The 22,334-nt window shown below is 39.5% G+C and overlaps 1 protein-coding gene across 1 annotated transcript in view; it reads right to left on the bottom strand.

The window, feature by feature from the left end:
• Window positions 1-14,691: 14,691 nt before the first annotated feature.
• Window positions 14,692-22,334, bottom strand: part of med27 (mediator complex subunit 27) — a 57,013-nt gene continuing 49,370 nt past the window's right edge. Inside the window, exons 6-8 of the mRNA XM_060882079.1 lie at window positions 20,032-20,073; window positions 18,093-18,170; window positions 14,692-15,577 (exon numbers count right to left, since the gene is read on the bottom strand). Coding sequence (XP_060738062.1) covers window positions 15,443-15,577; window positions 18,093-18,170; window positions 20,032-20,073 — 255 coding nt within the window. The 3' untranslated portion in view covers window positions 14,692-15,442. The remainder of the gene's footprint in view (window positions 15,578-18,092; window positions 18,171-20,031; window positions 20,074-22,334) is intronic.

Here is a 22,334-nt window from a genome sequence, read left to right as displayed (position 1 = left end):
GCACAACACATATATCAATTTTCTCAATTAAAAAGGTAAGCCAGGAGCAAACATTACACTCATACTGTTTGTCAGAGTATTGTCGTTACATTTCTCCTGCCTATGTGAGGATGGTTTACTAATGTGTTCCGTGAGGTGGGGGATGTAAAGACGAATAACTGATGTAGAAATTCACAAGAATAGACTCACACATGGACACAGATTCAGGTCCAAAACGCCTACATTCTCACATTCATCTCCTGGAGTTTAAAGCCACTTTTCAGGGACTGTGTGGGTGGCAGTCTCAGATCACAACGTGCTCCTCTCCAATGCCATGTTTAAGAGGCCCACCAAGTTCATTCGCACTTTCTTTTCTAGCCGCCTGTACGCCATTAATTCTTCCTAACTGTAGAAACTATACACACTGTTATATTTTTGAAAAATGTATATGGCTTGAAAGATATTCAAATCCATTTTGCATCAAAAGGAATGTGCAATGCTCACTCCTCATCTCAATTCTGTCTCTGGTGAAAAGCCTTCACTCTCTGCTACTTATAAATTTGCGATGAGACAGGAGGCACAACACAGTCATAGTAATGAGCAGGGGAGAGATTTTGCACTGAAGCCCAAGCAGCATTTTAAGGCTTCTGATAGAATCATGTGGGCCTGGTGCGCTGGAACAATATAAACAGAGCTTTTGTTTTGCCTTATGCTACATTCATAAATATTATCGATGCAAGTCACCAGATGCTGTACTATGAAGTCACAAGTAGGCGGTCCTACTATTGGTTGCTGTATTAATAATGGTTATCAGTGGGTGGAGCAACTACCGTTCCGCTTGACAACAAATCGGTTTTCGTGCCACTAAAATCAAACATTCTGGAGGAAGATTTGGTGTTTTTGTATAAACTTCAGCTGTGCATATCTACATCATATCATATGAGATAAAGGAGAAGCAGTGTGTGCTATCTGATTGGTCAGAAAGTGTTGATCAGTTTATTATTCATTCATTCATTCATTTTCTACCGCTTATCCGAACTACCTCGGGTCACGGGGAGCCTGTGCCTATCTCAGACGTCATTGGGCATCAAGGCAGGATACACCCTGGACGGAATGCCAACCCATCGCAGGGCACACACACACACACAATCACACACAAGGGACAATTTTCCAGAGACCATGCATGTCTTTGGACCGGGGGAGGAAACCGGAGTACCCGGAGGAAACCCCCAAGGCACGGGGAGAACATGCAAACTCCACACACACAAGGTGGAGGCGGGAATCGAACACCGACCCTGGAGGTGTGAGGCGAACGTGCTAACCACTAAGCCACCGTGCCCCCTCAGTTTATTATAATAGTTTATAATGGTTTCTTTTAAATCAGAGGCTTATATAACTGCACTTGTTCTAATGTCTTATCAGTTCTATAGTAAACACTGACACAAGGACTTGTTTGGCACATTCTAGTGTTAATGCTTCATACAATAAATAGCATAAGCTGTAAACTATGGTTTGCTTTCTCTCTAACATGACTAGTTTTGCCTTTGCAGAGAGAGAATAAAGAAAAGTGGTTCAGGAAGCGACTATTTCAAGCTGTTATAAGGAAGGAACAGGAACAGGAACTATATAGTTTCATAAACATTACTCAGCAATTAAATGTAAGTATAAAAGAGTTGAACTTATAAAGTGTGATTCTGTAATAAAAGGAAAACAAGCTAAACGTTAGCAAATTGCTGGGCTAAAAGAAGAATAAAACATAGCAACCCTGTATCATATCACCCCTTTATTTCTTAGTTTTCTTTAAAAGTATACTGTAAATGTTTCATTCCGCTCAGACACTACTATATTACTCATTGCTTGTGAGAAAAGCAAGCTAGTTTACATTTAGCCAGCTAGCTGAGATGGCTGGATGAATGTGCGAATGTTGAACACAATGATTTTGGCATTTCTACTATGGGTAAAAATATTCTACACACTTTTTAAAAATAACTCAATGTTTTACATTAGACACATGGGAGTACATCATTTTTTTGTACCTTAGGCAAACTTAAGATCTACAGAATGACTGAAATCATCTCTACATCCTCATAACATATTCCTGGCCATTCAAAGTCCTGTGCTGCACTTGCTGGCAAAAGCATTGCAGCAAAGGCCATCGTAGCAGCATGTGGTTAACGTATATGCACAGTGGCAGGTTGAAGACAAGCGGTGTCACTTCAGTCTCCTCTGATTGACTTCCTGCATGGAAAAAGTGCTGATTCGTCAAATCCTGCTGGCCTGATTGCTTTAATGGTCTGCTCTCACTTACTCCCTGATTCTGAATCCCAAACGTCTACCTTCTGCCTATATAAGTGCACTAGATAGGGTATGAAATAATGGCTTCTCCACCGGAGGCAGTGCACCATATGTACAATACAGAGCCATTTGGGATTCAGCCAGGGCTTTTTGGGGATACAGATTAGTGTGTAACAGAAACTGACTGCCACTCTCCCATACTTTTAGCACACTGTAGATTAATATCAACAGAACACTGTGATTTGATTTTGAGGGAAGAAAGGCATATGGCCAAGTATTGCCTGGCACTGAAAGGTTACCTCCTAGCCTTTTTTTTTTTTTTTAAACATTAACTTATTGCATTTCGTCTGTATCTATCAGGCCAAGAATTGGTCTTATTCTTTTTGCTACTTTTTTCTTAATAATATGCGCTTTACAACTCTGACGACCTTGCAGTGTTCCAGGAACCTTTATGAAAGTGTTTGTACAGTATAACCTTACATGTTTCAATGAATTTTACTTCCAGGAGAGTGGAATTAAGGGCATTGTATAAAATGTCTTCAAAGGTGTATAACAATCTAGTGTTCTAGGCACACAGAAGGATGCAAAGGACAATACGGAAGTCAAAACGGTTGAATGTATTTAATAGAGTAACAGGATGAAATGAAAAAAAAAAGAAAGTAAATTATCTACAAATTCATGTCATGCCCAAAGGCACTATACTGCACACAAATAGCTTTCCAGACCAAAAAGAAAAGCTAATATGTGGCCACCATTAACACCCTTGTATTGGGGCTGCAGTATGTAAGCAACCAGAAGGCTGAATAGAAAAACCTTGAACTTCCATTACCCAAGAGTGAAGACTGGTGTATAGAAAATAACAAGCTTGGTTTAAAAGGAGGGAAGGAAGTCTCTCAGTTTCTCACGGCAGAGAGAGCTGGCCTGCTGCAGTCACTATTGATTGGCTGATAAAGCACAAATTGATCAGCGCACGCTCATTAGCATCCTATTAGCCATGACCTATACCTACCAAGACACAAAACGCTCCACCTCAAATGGATTAACAAGTGCAACAATTCAACCTGAGACAGAAAATCTGTGAGCGCTCATCCGAAGCCAGAAATCGATTGAATTTGATCATTTACTCCCAGTGGACAGGCAGCACACTTTCATATTTTGACCTTCATTTTTCATTTTCTATTTTTTTCCACTTTTGAATTCAGTTACAGTAAGGGCCGAGGTTCATACTGTAAACGTACCACATCACCTTGACTACAGACGCTGCTAGCTCTCTAAACTAAAACTCATTTTAATCATTAACCTTTCTAAAATCCCTATATTCATCTCCACTCTGTATAGAGATGCTCAGAGCCCCTGGGCCAAGAGTGGATCCCATAAAAATGCATTATTTTAAATAACAAACAAACAACGAAATAATTCTGGTATATAATATTAATGAATCCAAGTACATTGGCTTAATCTTTCTATTCATTTTTACTTAAAAGTTAGTTCATGTTATCACTCATAATAATCGGCACTATTGTCTGAGCCTTAATTACATTTACACTGGAAACTGTGGTTAAAAGTGGTGGGATATATTACCCAGATGTTGATGTGTTGGAAACTGGGCAAGTCTTAGGATCTGAGTATATTTGATAAGACAGTGGTATGCAGTAGTTAGTACCTACCAAATGGGTTACAAGGAAGTATAACTGGTGAACAGGATCATGAGTGGCCAAGGCTCAGTGAGGCACGAGTATGGAGAAGTCTTCCTGGTCCAACCCTACAGAAGAGCTCCTTATGATAGAAAAGTGTCAGAAAACACAGTGCACCACACTGTGCAAGACTGTGAAACCATGTGAAACATCAGAGTGTCCATGCTGATATATTATATAAGAAAAGAAAAGGTACATAATATATATTCAAAAACTTGCACTAAAGAAAACAGCATAATGTAATTATTAAGCATTTTTTTTTGCATTTTAATCATTTGACATTTCAGCACACTAACATGATGCCTTCTAAAATATTGATGACATCGAGGCAGCTTGATATGTTTGACCATGGAGCCTGATATTGTAGGTCACAGCCAGTGCAGCTTCCTTCAAAATAATATTAAAGGACATTTTCTTCTTGTTTGCCCCACTTCTAATCTTTTTTGACACTAGATAATAGATCTGCCTGTGTATTTCAACCTCTGGCTGACTCTTTTGTTCAGGAGATAATCTGGATTGTATTCTGATGCTTTTTCCAAATTAGGGCTTGATGGGTTGAAGACCTTTCTCACCCCATGTGTGCTCCTGCAGGCGTCCTGAATTTTCTGTTTCCCAGAGTGTTATAAACTGATTGCTAATATACCTCATGCACTTGGAACTTTTTTAATAGAACAGGGATTAGAAATTCATCTTATTTGAATGTCTTATGCCAACAAATCATCTTAAGAACAAAGAAGAGCTTAGCTGATATTCGCTGTTGTCAGGAATTCTAATATGCTGTATTTCACAAGTCAGTCATTCTTGGCCGCTTTTATTGTCCAATTTGTCTCTTATATAATCCTTTCAAGTAACAGCAACCATCCAAGATCAATTTCACATTATCATTAACTTCTATTTAAAATCGAGCGTTCTGGTTTGTTTGGCAATTCCATTGTTTGTAATAAAATATTTATTGCTAAAGGGTGTGTGACAGGAGCTAATGATCTAATGTCAGAGCAAGAATCTTAGGACAAATTTCCCTTCATGAAAATCAATATTAAAATTAATATTTCTTTCAAAACCCTGTTGAACCTCCAAATATTGTAGTGTCACAACCTGGACCTGAAATTTATCGAACTCAAAGGTTTTACACAAAATATAGAAATATGGTAAATTGGCTTCCTAGTGGTCCAGCTGCAGGATCTCATGCTCTCTAATTGTCGTGGCCTGGGTTAGATTCCCAGGCAGGGAGCTGACCCAGACACTGAAGAGTTAACTCTCAGTGCCGGTCTCAAGCCCAGATAAAATAGGAGGGTTGCATCAGGAAGGGAATCCGGCATAAAACCTGTGACAAATCTAATATACGGAATACATGATCCACTCTGGCGCCCCCGAACAGGGAGCAGAAATACTGCAAATTAAATTTTATTGTGATACAAAGCTTAACTATGCTGAAAAGCAGACTTCATTGCTTGCATAAGTATTCACTTACCATAGCTCAATATTTGTAGAGCCATGTGCTGGTTTTGGTTGCAATAACACCTGTCCTCTGGGATGTCTTTGAAATTTGTGCCCATCCGTCTTAGTAAAATTGTCTCCTTTATAGGCAGACATTGAACAGAAATTTTCACAGATTCACAGTTGAATTAATGACCTGGGAATTAGGAACAGTCGCAAAACACATTTCATAACGTCATACAATGTACGTTTATGTATGTGACAAATCAAATTTGAATTTGAATATTTGGGATCGTTTTATTTTATTTTTATCTATTTATCTTTACACATGTTGTTGGTTTTGAACCACTTGTGTGGAGCTAGCGTTTTTAGTCTTGGCAACATGTTGGACATGAACTTCCACTGAGTTTCTTCTATGATTGCTCTGTCTTTATCTCTCTTCAACTTACCTTCAATCCTGACCTGGGTTTCCCCATCCCTGCTAATCTAAACCATTTCCAAAACACAACGCTACCACTACCATGTTTCTCTGTGGTTATCTTCTCAAAATAATGTGCAAGTGTTTCCCCAAAATAGAGCCGTTTAAAATAAGTTTCATTTTATTGTCATCAGCCCAGAAATCTTTGTACGTTTGAGATTTCATGTCTTTTATTTTATAAATTTATTTATTTATTTAAGCACAGTATTGTGGTGTGTCAGGGCTATGGGTGTTCTGTAAATCTCCTCTTATCTGAGCTGCAGATAGTTATCCTTCCAAACCTCAATGCTAATTAATATTTATTTGCTTTCTAATAGAATTCTCAAGGAAGGGAGAAGCATTTTGCACATAATACACTGTGCTTAACTTTGTTTTGCCACAGACAAGATTAATAAAACTGCAACAACAACAACAACAACAACAACAACATTTTATGTACCAGTCTCAGGCATATCCCATAATGTTTCACTTACCATCCAGCTTTATAAAACTGTACTAACAGAACAAAGGATGGTTTAGTTGGCTTTTAAAGTGTGGTTGTTAGCGTTTATATCACCATTCTGGGCATGTTGACATTAAAAAGCAACATAACTTTTGACAAAATTAAGAGAATATCACTCTTAACTTTTTCTATAGACTTCTGTCAAGTCAATTTTTATCGGTAACCCCATAAATAACAGACAAGACTCAACAACATGCAATCAAGCAGCTCGTTCTGAGTGGTTTGTTTCAGCAGCATTTAATACTGCAGGTGAGTTTGACAGGTTACAGGAAAATTTTCAGACCAGCTTAATCTCCAAAACCACCTTTACATGAGAGAACTGGTAATGGTTCCATACATCATAGTCATACATAAAGATAATTGCTTTGCTTGCAGGAATTTACTCGATTTAATACAGATTATTTGCTATGAAATATGATCTTGTTGGCTGCAGAATATTTTAAAACCAGCAACCTTGTCATAAATTCTCTTGCCTGCTGCTCTTTTCCTGAGTCTGGGGCAGCATGATTCATGCCCCACTGGAGCCCTATTTGTGTTGTAGTTCCTAGTTTTGACCACTAGATGTAATAAAAACTCTGTGGAAGTAAATGGGGGCAGCGAGCACATGTTGAACTTGTTGAACGATGCCCTTCCTTCCCCAATGAAGAGCTACTAGGGACATTTTTAGAATATAAAAAGTATAAACATTGAGTATGGCTTTTCACCTTTCTTTTACTAAACCACAGACAGACAAGTTTAATAATCATAAACTATAATAACCAATCATGTTCTAATATGCAAATAAAGGACATATTAAAGTGGTGGGCCTATAAAGGTTTGGGGGTGTGTACCAATTTGCATATTCATAAGATTTAGATTATTTTATGCCATTTTCTGTTTGTCACATGTAATTTATCATTTCACTTATAGGATATTACAAAAAAGTTTTAGCTGACTTCACTCATCAAAACAAGTTATTTCTGCCACCTCTTTAGGTCAAATGAGGGATAGATTTAGAAGCAATGCTCACACTCCTAAATGTTTTACAAATCCGGTTTCTGACTAACAATGTGACTCACACTAGTCCGACTCTGTCTGTAATCTTCACTCAACTTTAGTTCATGAGAAAGTTGTTACCATCTGCGAAGAGCTGTTAAAAATTCTGCTTCCTTGTGTCCAAGAGCCTCTGAGAGCCTCTGATGCATAGTGGATTTTGTCACTAGCTTTAGCGGTTGGTGATTCAATGTGCCAAGAGGATGAGCTCCATAATTTCAGACTGAAGCGTGAATCTCGGCTCCCTGCACAGATCAGATGACACATCGGCGCAAGGCTGCGTCTTTGTGCCAGAGACGTTCAAACACAGAGGGAATAAATTATCCTAATATCAGACCATCATTGTTGTCTTTAACAAAATCGCCACTACAATATTTCTTTACCACAGACGAACCCTGGCAGGACTCTCCATGTTTTGTGTGTGCGTGTGAGATCGCACAAGTATACATATGTCCTCTCTGTGTGTGTATTTATGCATTTAGGTTTAAATTAAATAGGAGCATGGGTCACCCATTGCGGCGTTGCCTTTAGCGCAGTACACAGCATGCATGAAGGATAGTGCCCTCTAGGATGCCCTTAGGTGTGCATTCAGTCAGGAGCAGTGTACGCAGCAGCTAGCTGAGAGGTGCAGGGAACAGATGGAACGTGGATTCGGCCTGCGTCTGAACACGGTGCTGATGTACACACCTCCCACGTACTCCCGGGCCGCTTAGCATGGAGAGCTTCCAGACCAAGGCTGGCACCGAGGAGGATCTTGTCACCATCTGTCTCCCAGGACGACCTCCTAACACAGAGCCGTTGGCCCCCCCGTGCCACCCCGAACATGCTGGTGCGTGAGACTGAGAACCATGTCACTTAGCTACATGAGAGGTAGTAGTGCATGACTATTGGCAGCGCACACCACCATTAGACAATTCTATTTGTATCCCCTGTGTGCACCACCTGCTGAGTCTACAAAAACAGATGACGGAACGTTTATTGTTGGGACAAGACTTCTTAGCCAGATTCTTGGACTCAATAATAAAATTTTGGATCTTGGTCTAGTTGAGATAAACAGCAGTTGGCTGTAACTATAAATGCAGCTTTATACAGTATGCAACCGAAGGCCAATATCTTGTGTGTGAATGTGTGCTTGCAAGATTATTGCTCTGTTTTTTGTTTTATGGATGCTTGCTTTATGAGTACCACAAATGGACAGTTAATATCAGACCTTGTTTCATTTGATCGTGTTATGAGATCACCATGAGGGATGCTTGTAATATGGCATATACTGTAAGCTCTGTTTAAACAATAACATTACTCAAGATAAGATTAGAAGAAGAACCATTTCAACAAAAAGTTTGTCATTTGTCATTTTATGGGGAAGTTTTAAAGATTCTTAACAATTCTATTCCTTTTACAAATAGTTCTCCAACATAGAGGGTTGAAGAAGCAGCCAAAAAGACGCTTGAGACTGTGGTTTCTCACATTGTAGTACTATTCTTTATACACACACATTCAGTAACTGCTTTTGCCCATCAGTATCCTCCTGGATGCTCCTCTATCCCAAGAATGCTGGGAATGAAGTCGGAATATACCCTGGATGGGACAGCAATCCGTAACAGGAATTCTTTATTGTGTATTTATATTTGCTTATTTCCTTAAACTAGAACAGTATATGAAGGAAAGCTTACAGATCTCTGTTGAAGATCAATGGCAAAATGAGCATATAACACCCTCTTAGATAGGGAATTCTTACAAATTTAGAGCCTTACGACAAGGGCTTTTCCTTACAATAAGGATCTAAGTGGAACAGCTTACAGAAACTAGACATTTAAACAACCCTTGAGGAGTTAGTGGGTAGCGTCGCCTCCTCACAGCTCCAGAGTTTACAGTTCGATCCCGAGCTCTTCAGTTTCTCTGTTCTCTTCATGCTCTTTAGGTTTCCACCCACATCCCCAAAACTAGTGAATTGTAGGTGAATTGGCTAAGATAAATTGAGTATTTTTCTGAATCTCTGCCTCACACCCCGTGACCCATATACTGTATAACCCTGACTAGGATAAAGGATAAATCATCCTGAATGATTAACTTTTTGGGTGCCATTTTGTTTCACAATTTCCTGTCTCATTCAATTCTCATATTTAGCATGAAATAGGTTCACACCTATATCAAAAGCATGTCCTAAACACCAATAGATGAGACCACTGCCATTAGGTGTGCGTCAGGAGTCCAGTGGAAAGAATACAGCAATTCAGAAATATCAGACGGATGAAATAAAGCAATATCAGATGGGAATAGGGTCTAATGCTGGGGAGCACCTAATCATCTTCATTAGCATATCTAAGAATATATTCCATCCATAACCTGATTCTTTTAAGAATATAAAAGTCAGACATTTTCAGGCTGAACAAGATAGAAGAAAAATCAAAGAAGGTGGCTGGGAGATAATGATTATTCAAACTTTTCCATTATTTTGTAAAAAAGAAAATGTCAATTTCTCCACATCGCTATCAGGACATTAAATCCAGCTCAATTCAAACATTTGATTCACTACCAATCTTTCTACAGCTTACTATCGTTCATCTTCAGCAGATTTTGATAGACCAAAGAAAGGACAACGAGAGCGTGAGGCATTGGGACTCGACACCAATCATTAACATGGGTCGGGATCAGTAATTACGTGTTCAGAGGGGAGGATGAGGAAAGAGCTGGAGAACAGAGGCTAATGAGGCCACAGTTCAGAGTCGGATGAGTGACGGGCACAGAAAAGAAAAATCAGCTCACATCCAGACACGCACAAACACACTGGGGGATGACAAATAAACAACAATAATAAGACACAAAGTCAGAATAACTCAGGACTGAAAAAAAGAGTAAAAAAGAAAGTAAGAAGATCAGTAGAAATAAAAACGTGTGCAAAATAAATTCTTGCTCAACACAGGGCCAGTCGGGGACAAAACGGAAGAAACACTGACGTGCTGATATTAGACTTGCATATATAAAATACCGTATTTAAGATTTAAGGAGTAAAACACTTCAGGATGTTAATCAGCCTTTGGTTGAATGTTTTCTAATTAAATGCTGAAAATGTTTGCTTTTGACAATTTGAACAAGAATTTATTATTCACTAAAAAATACAAACCTTTTATCCACGTATCCACGTCCTTTACTTTCATCATAGAGAAACATCCGCAAAACAAATTAGTCCGATGTAATGTAAGCCATAAACAGGCCAGAAATTACTTTTATATACTGTGAAGGAAAAAAGTAAATAAATCATTGCAATAAATGTGTAAAATAACAATTTCCTGATTTTTCAGTTAGAAGTACCACTTACTTGTAGCAGCTATAAACAATCATCCGCTCACCAGCCTCTGTTTATTTTAATGAGAGACAAATCAGTTTTTCGGGTTAGTAAGAAACCATAACCCTGCATAAAAGTGTTTTTTTTTCTTTAATTAAATTGAAGCATCCGCAAGACATGTCTTTGCTTTGTGAATCAGCTGTTAATATAGAAAGAATAATATATTAGAACAAGCTCATTTACATAAACGTGATTTGAATTCCAGGCTGTCAGATCTGCTGATATAAAAAAAATAAAATAATAATAATAAGGTCCTTCTGACCAATTAGATTCGAGAATTCATCTACGATATGCGAGAATATAAATAGAGAAACATGTTTTGTGTAATAAGTAAATGGGGTTGTTATATAAAATCTTCAGAAAGCACAAACTATACTACTACTCCAAAGGTTGCATGTTGCAGTAATTGGTATCAGTTAATCACAGTAAAGCTGTGTATCTGAAGCACAACAACAGTGGAGAGAAGAGAGATGTTGTGCCCCAGTGCGAAAGCAGATGCGTGGTTGGTGGCTTTGGGAAGTAGGTGAAGTAGGTGAAGCCTCTAGATCTTTCCTTGTGCTTCCAGACAGAGCTGCAGGCAGTTTGTGAAACAGAGCGACTCCAACGCTGCCATGTTAAAAGACTGTTTGAGAGGGGATTCTTCTCTCAACCACCCCCCCAACCCACACACACCCCTCCACCCTCCTCCACTCTTTAAGTTTGTCAGCACAAGACTCCTCATGTCACCTTGCGTAGGATGGGAACTGAAGTCACTTTCAGATATCTCACAAAGTCGCATCAAGCTCTTTTATTGAGGCTCTTGGAGCTGCAGTGCGGGCTTTGGGGGTGGGGTGGGGTGAGGCATAGCTGTGTACTGTAGCACACACACACACACACATTGAGGACAACCTCTGATTAGTGTGAGTAACCTACAGGAGACCCACATCTACTGCAAAGTGAAAGAAAGTTTGAAAGCCTTATTTGCAACCGTGAAACAACTGATGCGATGCCTTTCGGGAACATTAAAGGAAAGTTGCAGCGTTTTTTTCTCAACCTAATATCTATGAACTATATCTGTAGTGTATGCGTGTTCAGCAAATGAAAAATCTGACACATTCCCCTGTAATAAAACTGACTTATTATAGAAGACTAAGGACAGATTATGTGGCAGTCAGTCAGTGTTCCAGCAAAACTGTTCACAATTCCTTCACTCAAATCAAATTGTATATCATATCTGTATTTACTCTGTGTATCAGTGTGCATGAAATGTCTTATGAACCATGATTAGATTCCATACATCGTTATAGTTTATTTTGAAGCAGTTTGTGCGATATAACCTAAATTCAATACCCAGAAGTTGTTTATTTTCCAATAACACAACTTGAAGTGTTTTATTCTTTCTATACAACAGCAATTTGGCAAAAAGAATACTTTTTAATATATGATTATATCTATCAATCCATCCATTTGCAGTACCACCCACCCTACACGGGATCAAATGAAACCTGGAGGCTATCACAGGTGATTCAACACACACACTCACACACAATGTGGACAACTTAGTGATAAAAGTCTCTACAACTTAGAGATACCTACCACACATTTCCTTGAACTGAGGGTGGAAACTGGAGGGAGGACAGGGAGCACATGCTTGGGAACTCCAAAGTCCAAACCCCATACACAGGGAGCACATGCTTGGGAACTCCAAAGTCCAAACACCAAACACAGGGAGCACATGCTTGGGAACTCCAAAGTCTAAACCCCAAACACAGGGAGCACATGCTTGGGAACTCCAAAGTCCAAACCCCATACACAGGGAGGACATGCTTGGGAACTCCAAAGTCCAAACCCCATACACAGGGAGGACATGCTTGGGAACTCCAAAGTCCAAACCCCAAACACAGGGAGGACATGCTTGGGAACTCCAAAGTCCCAGTCCTGGAGGTGCAAGGCAAACGTGCTAACCCCTAAACCACTAGACCCTCCTATAATAATATATGGCAAAATGATTAACCATTTAAAAAATGTTTCAATTCAACCCTTGTATGTTCTTCGTATTTTTGTTACTCAGCCAGTGTTCGTGGACCCGCTGCGTTTTTGGGTTTTTAATTCAACACAGTCAAAAATTTCATGTTAAAATACCCTACAGATGTTTGTTCATTCATTCATTCATTCATTTTCTACCGCTTATCCGATCTTCTCGGGTCACGGGGAGCCTGTGCCTATCTCAGGCGTCATCGGGCATCAAGGCAGGATACACCCTGGACGGAGTGCCTACCCATCGCAGGGCACACACACACTCTCATTCACTCACACAATCACACACTGCGGAGACAGGAATCGAACCCCCAACCTTGGAGGTGTGAGGCGAAAGTGCTAACCACTAAGCCACCGTGCCCCCCTCTACAGATGTTTACTTCATCCCAATTACAAGCAATATAATCAGCATATATGGTTAACATTTGCCCTTTACCTTTATTACATCACATTTTTTAATTAAAGTGCTACTTGTTTTTTAATAAAATGTAATAAAAAAAGAAAATCAAATTTAATCAAGTTATGAGTGGGAAAAAATCAACAAATTTACAAGGAAGCAAAGTTTTTCAAAACTATTGCTGTTTATGAATATGGGTCCCACAGACCCGAACATCATATAAGGGTTAATGTTGTGGAATATCTGCAAAACAAGTTCCTGTTATCACTTAAGTTATAACAGCAACAATCAATCTTTCTGCTTTTCAACCTCAACAAAAATAAAATATCATGCCTTATTACAAAAAAACCAAAGTCTTATGAATATCGTGATTCTATTTGACTACATATAGCTGAAGAAAGTTATTGTCTACATTATTTATACCCACTCTCCAGTGTTATCCAGATAAGGATGGGTTCCTTCTGAAACTGGTTCCTCTCAAGCTTTCTTCCTCATATTGTCTCCTTGCCAGCGTCGCCTCTTGCTTGCTCATAAGGGATAAATATAAATTAAAGTTTTAAACCTTGTCATTTTTATATTTCTGTAAAGCTGCTTTGAGAAAATATTCACTGTTAAACGTGCTATAGGATATGGTATATTGAAATATTTTTCTTTGTTTCTATGATGGAATATAAACCCTATAGTACATACTAAAAGTAAGAGTTAAATTAATATACTCTATAATGTACATACATTTGAAATCCAGCACAATCTTTGAGAGGTTCAGTTAATTCTGTAGAAGGCAATAATTCAATTCAGGCCATGTGACTATTTAGGAATGGTAATGACCTTTTGTACCAATAGCAGCACCACTTTCTGCTACCCAAGAAGGCAATCAAAATTACTAACTCAGTACAAACCAATGAAACTTTGAAAATAACCGTACACAACTTCAGACTTATCATATGATGAAAATCAAATGAAAACCCAATTTTCGATGAAGTTATTGTTAGACAAATGGTTTAAGATTTATGATTTTGAACTTTACGCTAATGCAGCTATGCCGACCCTTGACTTGAAACGAAAACTAAATAATTCAAGTTTGGGAAGATCACATACAATACAATCCACCAAGGCACGATGGTAGACCGGCTTATTAAACTCCAAATCTCCAAGTTCTGTTTCCTGCCTGCACAAATCCTGCTTTATTTTTTCACCTTTAGATAAATTATGTATGACACAAGAACTAAGGGTATAATTTCTAGGTCACAGTAATGTAAAAATGCACTTAACTCCTGAGTTGCGGGCTCGCGGCACCTGCATTTGTACTCTGAAACCGTGTATGTGCGTGTTTGTTGTTTCTCACGCGCTTTATCGAGCAACATAAAAAGCAAACTGCTACTGGAACACTCGAGTTTGACACCGAAAATGTTAATAGCAGCAAAAATGATGCCACCAGTTTGTATGATGTTTGGCAACGGTATATTTTTACATTTTTCTATTAGCAGATCATCTTTTGAAAAAAGGACAATAAAATGGAAAAGAAAAAAGATTTTATTACATCAAAACTGGTATACAAAGGGAAAAAACAATACACAAGCAATTCCTGTCCAATCGCAAAACGTGTCATGTTCATAGAAAAGGCGACATGCAAAGTTATGACCTAGTTGTATCAGTTGACTGTTTTATTAAAAAAAAAAAAAAAAAAAGAAAAGAAAAAAAAAAACATTCCTACTTTGAGTAACTCATGAAATATTGAACGTCTTTTCTTTATAAACGGGACTACAAAAAAAAGCTCAAACAATAACAGCAAAAAACAGTGCTGCATGCCTTTTGCTTTGGCATGCTTCACCGAAGCATTTTTTAAGGTAAAAAAGCTAAGCTAAAACTAAGTAGGGCACAAGTTTACAGAAGTTTGAAACACAAGATAGGAGCACAGAAGGTTTGTAATGTTCACTGGCAATAGCAAGAATCTTAGCCACCTTTTCTGCAGTGAAACCTGGTGTTGGACAGCTGAGACAATCTGCAACTAAATAAAGGATAAAAATAAAGTCTTTCAACAAAATAAGTTTTTTTGTACAGTGATTGCATACAAGTATCTTGTTGTTTTCCATCTAACCTGTTGGTTATGACCAACCCTGACTATTGAAGTCTTATCATTCGGTCCATTGGATGCAACTCGTGGTTTCAAAAGTCTTTCAATACAAGCAGAGTCATGGACATACATGCTGAGAATTTGTTCATCCCTTGCTCCATGGGTATTATGACCCCTGTAGACGGTGCAGATTCACTGCCTGCAAGTATCATGGAAGGCCTCGAGGGTTCGGAAGTCCCTCCAGGTGGGAGGCAATCCGTCTTGTAGATACTTACCACAGCGCTGACATGGTGTCTGGAAAAGCTTGATGTAACTTCTGAGCCAGGTCTGCAGAAAAGAAAAAAGTAAGACAGGTTCCCAAAACAAACTTGGACAAGAAAAACAATAGAAATAATAGTCAAGGACAATCTGAAGCTCTTCACCAAGTGACTTGCTCAGTAGGTGCTTTCTATACACTGGATGATAAATGAAGATCTTTCTTTATACCACATTTTTACATCTCATGATTTTCTGTAGTTGTCTTTAAACCCAAGCCATTGCTCCTCTGCTATCCCATAAGTGAAATACTGCACCTTTTTAACTTACTGCTCATTTATTAATATCGAGTAGATGAATACACTTTGGAGGACAATGTTAACTTCCCTCCCACATATGCGCTAATAAATGAGTACAGTTGGCTGATGTTGATCTGATTGACAGGGGAGAATACAAGAATACCACCCTCCCCTCCTAGAGACCAAAACCATTTGTGCTCTCCCAGACTCCTGGCCACGTATCACCTTGTGGCATTACCTGGTGGTATTTGCACTTGTGCTTGTGATCTCCCAATGATAGGGCAAACAATTTAATGTACCTCTTTAGAGAAAATGTCACCTGCTTATTATAAATCACAAACCAATTGGAGGGTAGCTCAATATGTGAGAGTTCAAGATTAAAGCCATGCTCCATGTATCTCGCAGGACACCTAGGGCCGGCAGATAAGGCCAGATAGAAAAACTCCTTATTCTCTGAGAAGCAGCTTACACCTGACTGACTGATCCAATTGCATTGGCATAAGCAGCATGACCATGGTATGGGGCCAGGATTTGTGCCAGCAGGCATATGCACATACAGTACATGTACACCCCAAAGATCTGAAGTTGGATCACCTCTATTACCCAACTCAACTGTTCCTGCCATTCGTACCATTCTATAGAGAACTTGACATACTGTATATTTTTGTATATGTCTACTCGAATAACAACCAGTTAAATCAAACTTACAGTTTTGCATATAATAGAATCTTTAAAATTATATGATTAGGAAATGTGGTTCTGCAGATTTTCCATGCTCATCCAGATGTTTTCAGTTTAAATTCTGCAGCTTTTCCCATGAACTCCACATTTTTGTTCTACCAGCTCTAGCTCATTCAGCTCAAGTGGTATTTATCACTTTCTGTCATGAGCCAAGAGAAGAACTGAGAGGTGTGAGACTGAGAAACAAATTGGTCCTAAACTGTGCTTAGTCATGATCTCCGATGAAAAACATGCTGAAAACCTTCTCAGAACAGCTGACGTATACTTGAAGACTACACAAGTGCCCACAATCCTGACTCAGATACGCAACTTTTTCTTTTTACCAAATACAGTTGGACAAAACAGATACAGAAACAGAAGTGTTTTTCACTAATGTGACAGGGGGGTGGGAGGAATCAGTTTGGACCCGTCATAACTGCTCCAGGTAGACCACTGTGTACAACTGGCCAGGTACAATTACTGACATCACATTCTTGGAGGGAAAAAACAAAGAAAATGCAGGCCCCATTTCAACATCCCAGGTATCAAACATAAATGAAAAGCCTTTTTAATACTCTGCTGACTTGATAATCTGTGAGATCTAGAAAACTTTGTGTATCTAAATAACATACTGCATCTTTCATGCTCTCTTTATGAGCACACATTTCATTTTAGACGCGTGCTCAGTCAACGTACTACTCCTGAAAAAAGAATGCATTGTATTGGATACCAGGACTTGCTGGTCATCAACCTGGCCTAGAGGAATGGAGACACTTGTTGCATTCATTCCTGGCTTACCAGCTGCTTCTTCTATATCCTCCCTGGGCAGTCTTGTGTCCTGTCACAGGTCATGCCTGTGTTTACCCCAATGCCATCTGGCCAGTTTTTGCCATTACTATTTGTGGTCCAGTCCTAGCGGACAGGACAGCGATCCCAGGGTCAGTTATGAAGCTCAGATTATTGAACACGTTCCAATTTCCAGATTTTGGATAATAGAAGCATGATGAGAAAAAGAAATCTAGGAAAGTGATGTCACTCCAAGTTACAGGTGATCTCAAGGTCCAACAGTGAGTCTTAACTAGGTGTTCTCCTCACAGCTTACTGATAGGCTTAATTTTACTAGCATAATAGTCACACTTTTTCTTGTTTCAATGATGCAATTAGCTGCTCCACTTGTCGAGGTTAATTTTCATTAAATGGTTGACCTGAACCTAGTATCCTGTGATGCTTTGCTACTGTTTTGACTTTTATGGATCATTACATCTTTTCTGGCTTTAAATGTAACTTGCATATGGTTTACCAGTGTTTACTCTTGTATGAGGATGAGTCACTTCTATCTTAAGGGGAGTGACTTCTTCCAGGATGACGCTGCTCCAGTCTATTAAAATGATGTAACACACATTATGGCCTTCACTACCGGCACAGTTACACCTCCCCCCCCTCCCCTCCCCCCATAAAATGCGTCAACTATCTGTATATGTCTCATGTGAAAAGCCTGAGAGTGGGAACAGCATGACATAGACAGGAGGGTGTAGTGTAATTAAAAAAAAACACCAGGAAGAACTCACCATAAAGGAGCGCACCACCACATCGGGCATCTGGGGCAGCTGGTAGTGCAGCAGGGCTGTGGTGGCATGGTCCGTTACCTGTGCACAACAAACATCAGGAAATGTTCTAAGCAAGGGAATTGCATTTCAGTGCATTAAAGTCATATAATTGCAGTTAAATTCTCTTTTTGTCAGACTGGCTTTCACTTTAACTGGATTTTAGAATGGTGATTGATGATGTTTGTCATTTCAAGTCACTCGCTGATGATCACAGTGTGTATTTCTGGGCACAGATTTGTAATTTAAACCTACCCCCTTCCTTTGCAAATGATCGGTAAATATAGATTTGTAATAGCTTATCTGGCTCCAAACATCAAGGTAAAGTGCTTAAGTGTGGTTCATTAATGCATTGTGGCTCTTTATTGAAGTTTAAAAAATATACGACCTGGAGAAGGTTTTTTTTTTTTTTTTTTTTAAATACAGTCATCTCGGGAGATAGGATCCTTCCATGAAGGATAGGAAAGTGTTCAAAGCAGCACAACCGAAATAAAAGTTGCCAATTTTCAAGGGTAAAATGGTGCCATTTGCTGAAACGTTAAACCCATTTCCAATCTATATCTCAGACACTGAGATTAATGTTATTGTTCCAATTCCAAAAAGCTCCCCATCTCCTTATTACTATCTCCAACCCCTCATTTCCTGTCACTAATGTAACCGTCGTGAGGTACTACAAATGAACAATTTCATTCATCCAGATCGTTTGCTCTCTGTCATCGAGTTAAAGCTGGGAGACAAATCATTCTGAATACCAATTTCACTTATGTTTTCAAGACTTGTGTGTACCTGCACTCTGAACCATTCAATAAATTAAAAGGCTGAAGCTAAGCTGATACTGCTATTGGGTATCAGCCTGGTACCATGCTCGTTTACTCATACTCATTTGTTGTAAAAAACAAACAAACAAACAAACAAACAAAAGTAGAGTGTAGTCTGTCCTTGCCGTGTAGTCTGTCCCTGAAAATACCAAGAGCAGCATATTCATAGAACATCTTAAGGCATTTAAACGGTATCTTTAACATAGATTGAGGGCAGCCATCCTGAGCCTGTAGTGTACTAAGAACAACAATAAAACCTCTCTTTCCTCTGTAAACTGCATTGAGCCACACTGGCTCTCTCAACATCTCTATCTTGTGCTCTCATCCCCACTGTAAGCTGCAGTGAGCCCTACTAACTCCATCTACATCTCTTTCTTGTTCTCTTATTCCCACTGTAAGTTGCAGTTACTCTCTCTCTGTCAGTCTCTTACACGATCTCTCACTCTCTGAGTGAAGATGTAAGCAGAGAGCCAGGCACAGGAGCACAATCTGCCCAGAGGCTTCCTGAGCTTTAATTCCATTCTAATGAGATTCAGAGAAAGAGGAACATAAAAGGAAGAAAGCAGCGGACTCAAACCCGGGGTGGGGGTATACCGAGGGATGCAGGGAATGTGGTTTAGAGTAAAACAAAAAAAAAAAAAAAGAATCAAAACCACAAATCCAAATGATGGCTGAGGGATAAAAGAAGGCCTGGGTATTGGTGAGGAAGAAGGAAACGTGACTGCCATCAGGATGAAAGATGGAGATCTAATTAGGACCTACTGTACGATTCAACTGATGAATGATTAAAGATTTTCGCACCAGCAATGTAGTCAGTCTTTGGTTAAGAGAAGAGGCCAAGATAGTGTTGGTCTCACAGGCAGGCACATCAGCTCACTCTCACTCTGTGCCTATCAGATCTGACTATAAAATGCATTACAGCTTGAAATATGGTCCTTCACACGACTGCCGTAATTAAAGACCACACTCAGTCTGAAGTGGGGATTAGTGCAGCATCCCACCGGCAAAATTGACTTTTTCGTCTTGCAATATATTATACATAATTAGGCTCTGTGTAGAATCTCTATGCATAATAGTTCACTCACCTTTTGAAACACTTGGTAGTTGGACTTTGACCAGATATCCAGCTGAAAAAGAAAAAATAAGTGAATTATGTTTATTGTATTAATCTGGATTAATTTGTCACACAAAGAAAACTTACAGGTTTTATTAAAAAAATGTAGATCTGGAAAGGAACAGGGCTATTAGATGTTCTCACATAATGGATTCTGCAGTCAGACTCATCAGGCCTTTTCCTCTCGTAGGCTGAGGCAGCGAAATCTGTTCTAAATCTGCTCTTAAACTTCATCTTTTATCTCCACTCACCTGCAATAGCTTTTATATATGGAAATATGAAAGTATGGAAATATATCAGCAGCATGGGTTTCAAATGCATACCGCCAACCCAGAAGCAGATCCATTCTCAAGAGGGAAAGAAGCAGCAGGGAGGATACTTTACTGATTTTACAATCGGACGAACCGCTACAGGTAAAATACATAAGAGCAGGATATTACCCATGCAAACCAGGCCCCACAGATCTATGAACCCAACACACCCCTCCAGATCCCACATCCCCAGGTCCTTCCACTCCCGCCTCCCACTAACATACGACAACATGCACCAGTCACTTTGTGCAGCATTGGTCTGCTCATTTTTCACTTTATCTGCATATGCCTTGCACTGTTTTATTTAAATTCCATTGTTAATATTATGCACCTTGGTACTGAGAGAAATACAATTTCAATTCTCTATGTATGTACTGTGCATTTGGAAGAGTTGACAATAAAGAAAACTTGAACTTGAAAGTTTAATAAGTCTGTTATGATTTCAGCAAAAGGTTTGTGGTATTTTTCAGGCTATGTGGATGGAGTATAAGCATACTGAAACTCGTTAGCAATTTGTAAGCTGTGTTATAACACTTTGGGAGTTGCCAGATACCAGGTTCTGGATCAGTACAAGCACGTGGGATGGTTGGGACTGGCAGAGAACGAGAATGAGTTGGTTAGCAAGCTTGCTCCTGTCTCCTTTAGCAGGACAGGACCTGTTGGTGGAGCCACTAGTGGAGCTGCAGGTTGGGTTGCTGGTGGAGTTATTAATGAGGTTGCTGGTGAAGTTGTTGTTGGGGTTGCTGGAGGAATGGCAAGTGGGGTTGCAGGTAGAGTTGCTGGTGCAAAACCGATAAACTAGCAAACTAATTTCAATTTCTCTTTACTTACACAAAAGAAGCTTTCTGTAGAAATCAGAGGTCTTCAAGTATAAACATTGTTTATACATTTGTCCACATTTGATGCAAAAGACCTGCCACCTTGCTATAAACTGTTGTGTATAAATTACCATATATAAGCACTTTCTGAAATACCCAAACCCGCTAGTCTGGCAGCAACAACCATTCTATAGTCAAAGGAGATCTGTATTTTAAGGTGAACATTAAATAAAGTCTTTCATGAGTATCTTGCACTGCTGCCACATGATTGGCTGACTGGATAAATGACCCTATTAAAGACGCAGGTGTGAGGAGTGTATATAGGTTAGGGTAGGATTCACAGAAAAATATGATACAAGTTGCTGTCTATTGCTTACGCCAACCCAGTTTTAGGTAAGCCTGTTGTGTTAAGGTCATCAGAACAGGTTCAAAGGCGATAACAAATCAAAATGTTCCCTGAATCTAATATCAAACAGGGTTGGTGTCAGCGTTTATTAGAGAAATCAGATGCCATCTCCCCACTGTCCCCCGACCCACTCAGACATGCTGATGCCCTTTGAAGTAGGAAGAATGCCCGATCGCAAATTACCCAAGAGATGTCAGAGAAAGTCTTTGAAGCCCCACTTTGATAGTGCAGTTTTCCTTCTCCTATCTTTCTTTCACTCACATATCCATGCTCCCCTGTTCCGGTCTTTCTGCCTTCCTTACTCCCTTCCCTTCTCTCACTCTCTCTTCCTCCTGTGAGGCTGCCTCATCAGCCTCTGCTGGGAGTCTTGCATTGGGGATTAATGGCCTGTGTGGTAAAACCTGATCCGAGGGCTTAAGGTGGTAAGAGTGCAAGGTGCTGGCAAAAGGCAGTCAATAAGTACAGCTGACTCCTGAAGCTAGTGTTCCCTTGGCCCGGGTCACCTCTGAGTCACCTGCAGCTTCAAACAGCGAGCCGGATTACGGGCTCTTCCCCAAAGCCTTCTCAAAGAGTCTGCTTTTGTATTAAGACATCTTGCCTAGTTATGCTCAAACTGCACTGTGGGAAGAACAAAAAAAAAACACCTTCAAAGACTGCTTTTTGTGCAAGTTAAAAACATTAAGCGAAAGCTGGTAAGAGCATTAAGCCGCCGAAAACTTTGAATGGCTCATGCTGCATT

This window comes from Tachysurus vachellii, chromosome 11 (genome assembly GCF_030014155.1).
Source record: "Tachysurus vachellii isolate PV-2020 chromosome 11, HZAU_Pvac_v1, whole genome shotgun sequence".
Classification (NCBI taxonomy): Eukaryota; Metazoa; Chordata; class Actinopteri; order Siluriformes; family Bagridae; genus Tachysurus; species Tachysurus vachellii.
The sequence above is the reverse complement of the archived record's forward strand: the minus strand, read 5'-3'. Positions and strand labels throughout refer to the sequence as shown.